At 28.7% G+C, this 3,453-nt stretch overlaps 1 protein-coding gene across 1 annotated transcript in view; it reads right to left on the reverse strand.

Moving 5' to 3' along the window:
• The window catches only part of LOC109859048 (fatty acid synthase-like), an 18,090-nt gene that overhangs the window by 7,241 nt on the left and 7,396 nt on the right, over positions 1-3,453 (reverse strand). The window contains exons 7-13 of the mRNA XM_020436895.1: positions 3,230-3,437; positions 2,423-2,583; positions 1,984-2,154; positions 1,428-1,909; positions 1,041-1,345; positions 455-859; positions 1-64 (exon numbers count right to left, since the gene is read on the reverse strand). Coding sequence (XP_020292484.1) covers positions 1-64; positions 455-859; positions 1,041-1,345; positions 1,428-1,909; positions 1,984-2,154; positions 2,423-2,583; positions 3,230-3,437 — 1,796 coding nt within the window. The remainder of the gene's footprint in view (positions 65-454; positions 860-1,040; positions 1,346-1,427; positions 1,910-1,983; positions 2,155-2,422; positions 2,584-3,229; positions 3,438-3,453) is intronic.

Below are 3,453 nucleotides of genomic sequence, written 5' to 3' on the forward strand. Positions count from 1 at the left end.
CCATGAATTTCTATCCCACCAGATATTACAACATCTAGAGAATCATAAATGCGTACAGGAAATTCTGAAATAAATTGTTGTATTTATTCAGGAGAGAAACTTAGAAGAAAACGCAGAACTATACTTTTACAAAGAATAGAATAGCAAGATATAATGTGGTGAAGACGAAAGAGAGGATTTCGATAACTATTTCACAAAAACGCAATCTAGTAAAAGGTTTTGCAATTATTATACTACTTTTAAATGTTTGGTGCTAAGTGCTGTTAACAACTCTTTCACTCATAATTTAACTTTATAGTCATGAAAACGTTTACACGTTAATGGTAATATTAAGATTATTAATTGCAGAAAACTTCTGCTTTTCTTTATATTATTTACTTGATTTTTATCGTATAGATAAGATTTATCATAAAATATGATATATAGAGTTTATTTTATAACAGTGCATACTTACTCGCTTTTTCATTGGGTGTATTTTGTATTTGTTCACTGTGAAATTTAGGATCGATCACTACTTTACGAATTCTTATTGGTACAAAAAGATGTCTCGAATCTATTGAGAGAATCTTCATTTGCAACATGTTGTCGATAAACGCTACCCAATTTTTTGACCACTTTATATGTCCTACTTTTGCTGTAATTGATGCACTTTCCAGGCCTTGAAATACACCGGAATATTGGTACCCACGAAGTCGCAATTCTTTGTAAATATCTTTGGTACTCATATATTCGTTGACATCGTGTTCAGGTTTATTTACAATATGAGTGAGTAATTTATGATTTGCAATATCATCTGGAATCCATGCTTTTCCAGTAACAATAACAGTATCTTCTTCAGTAATCTCGAATTTATTACTGTCTATATAATTAAAAAATAAATGCAAAAACTAAATACAAATTATATAACTTTGTTATTTATAAAAAGATTCGCGTGTATGTATGTATGTGTGTGTGTGTGTGTGTGTGTGTGTGAGAGAGAGAGAGAGAGAGAGAGAGAGAGAGAAAGAAAGAAAGAAAGAAAGAGAGAGGAAGACACTTACATTTTTGTATTGAAAACTTCAGTTTAACTGTAGTCTCTTTTGATAAGTGAGTAGCACGAAGAAAGTTAACGTCTTCGAATATAATCGGTATTTCTTGATAATGACAGCATAACACCGACGCGATCAGTTTCCAAATAAAAAATAGATAACCTGAGGCCGGTAACAGAATTCTTCCGTCAATTACATGTTCAACCATATAATCGAAACGTATATCCGTGATTGTAATGATTTCAGTTTGTTCTCTAACGTCAGGTTTCTTCTGATGGTAAAACGTTACACTGTGCCAGGTTTCAGAATGATCCCACCTATAACAGCAGTATAAAATACAAACTATACTATTGTACAATAAATTTTTTTTTAAACCTTCTCATTCAAAAAGAAACATACTTTATTAGAGGAGATATCATTGGTGTTCCACGACTGACTGGAAACTGTATTGATGGATATAAGTTTGCAATTTGCGGTTGAAATCCAATATTATAAAGATTTCCAATTTCCTCTAAAATACTATTTATATCGTTACGTTGACCATGTTTAAATAATGAAATATAGCTTGAATCCAAACAATTATTTACAAAAAACTGCCAATTATTATACGACACTATTTCAATAACTATCACATTTTTTGGTATCAAAGGTAAAAGTTCCTCAAGTGGTGTTGAATTTACTACATTGTATGCATAATATTCAGCAGTAGATAACTGCGTAAGTGAGTTGTATGTTTTATTACGAGGCAAAAACATATTTAACCATTTCTTATTATAACTTTTTAAAGATTTACATGGTACTATTTGATTCAGATAGTTTACTAGGTGCTTCGATCTAATGTGTTTTAAATATTGATTACAAGCAGCAGAGTTATAATTACACTGAAAAAAAAAAAACAGTAATAATAAAATAACACAGTATGTACAGAGAGAAAAATACTCTTATACTTTCTTACCTGTTCTGCTTTTGTTTCTTTAAATGCAACACCCATATAATACGCTATTAAAATTGTTTCCTCAACAGTAAAAAGTTCATTCACATATCCGCACAGAAGTTCACCAATCGACTCACCGATTACGTAATCGGGCACAATTCCAATATGTAATAAGAGATCCACTATTGCAATCTATATAGAAATACTCATGATGTACAATGTGGAAATACATATATACATATATATACATATATATAAACATATTCTACTATAGATATCTTCTCAAGATATTATACCACCATCTAAATGCGATTGAAACTAGCTAAGTGCAGAAGTATTAAAATATAAATTAAACAAATTTTAAATTAAAAATTTAAATTTAATTGTCACGTAATCTTCACAATTCAACAGATGTAAGACATAAATAACATAAATATGTAAAAATAATTTTTTTACTTACCTGAATACCAATGATTGCTACGAATGATTTTATAATATCAGTGTAAGTATTTTCTTTTTCGTTGAATAAAATATCCGTAACACATATACCGTGTGGTTTAAGTGCTGCATCACATTTCTGAATTGTTTTAACAAATATTGGTAGTTCCATTAATTCTTTGCCTGAAAAATAACAGTTAAAAATATTTTTCATACATATAAATTCAAATAGTGTACATTCAAACATAAACATGCTTAAACAAACAAAAAATATATATTTCAAATAAATTAACTTTAAGATCAAATATACAGTAGACTCTTTTAAATTCGTTGTGGTTGTAAAGAAGAACAACAAATAATAATTAACGATAAAGTATAAACCACCATAGAAATAATGTGAGAGATAAACAACAACGACAATTACGTAATCTGAAACGTTTTAATCTATATTTTTAACTAACAATAAATTGGATATAAAATTGGATATAAAAACGTAATAAGTTGAATAAAGATAGAAATGAAAAAAGAAAAACAAATAAAACAAATTTGTAAACAATCCAAACATATTTTCTATAAGGAAACGTCAAATCATTGTGTATCAAAACCAAACATTTCGCATTCATTGATGTACTGAAAGATAGGAGATAAGATAGGATATAAGACCAAATATCACAAATAAAATAAATGAACAATTAATGAATAAATAGGACAGAGGACATATTGAAGTATATTGATTTCGAGTAGTTTTTTGAGTATTTTTAATATACATGCGTGTGCACATATGCACGTGTGTGTGTAGAATAATCGCAATTATTGTTAAAATAAATACCTATGCTACGCCATATGACATCTGTTCCGGGAAATAGAAAACAAATTTGTTTATTTATATTTGAGTAACATTCCAGCTTCTTAATTGATCTATGATTTTCTGTTGATCCAACTATAGTATATCCTCTATATGGGTGATGTTCTACATTTTTATTATAAGTGCAGTGTAAAAGAGCAATATATTCCACATCTATCGGCCGATTATGTACCTGTAACGTAATAAAA

Source organism: Pseudomyrmex gracilis, unplaced genomic scaffold (genome assembly GCF_002006095.1).
Source record: "Pseudomyrmex gracilis isolate BER0280 unplaced genomic scaffold, ASM200609v1 scaffold_235, whole genome shotgun sequence".
In the NCBI taxonomy this organism is placed as follows: Eukaryota; Metazoa; Arthropoda; class Insecta; order Hymenoptera; family Formicidae; genus Pseudomyrmex; species Pseudomyrmex gracilis.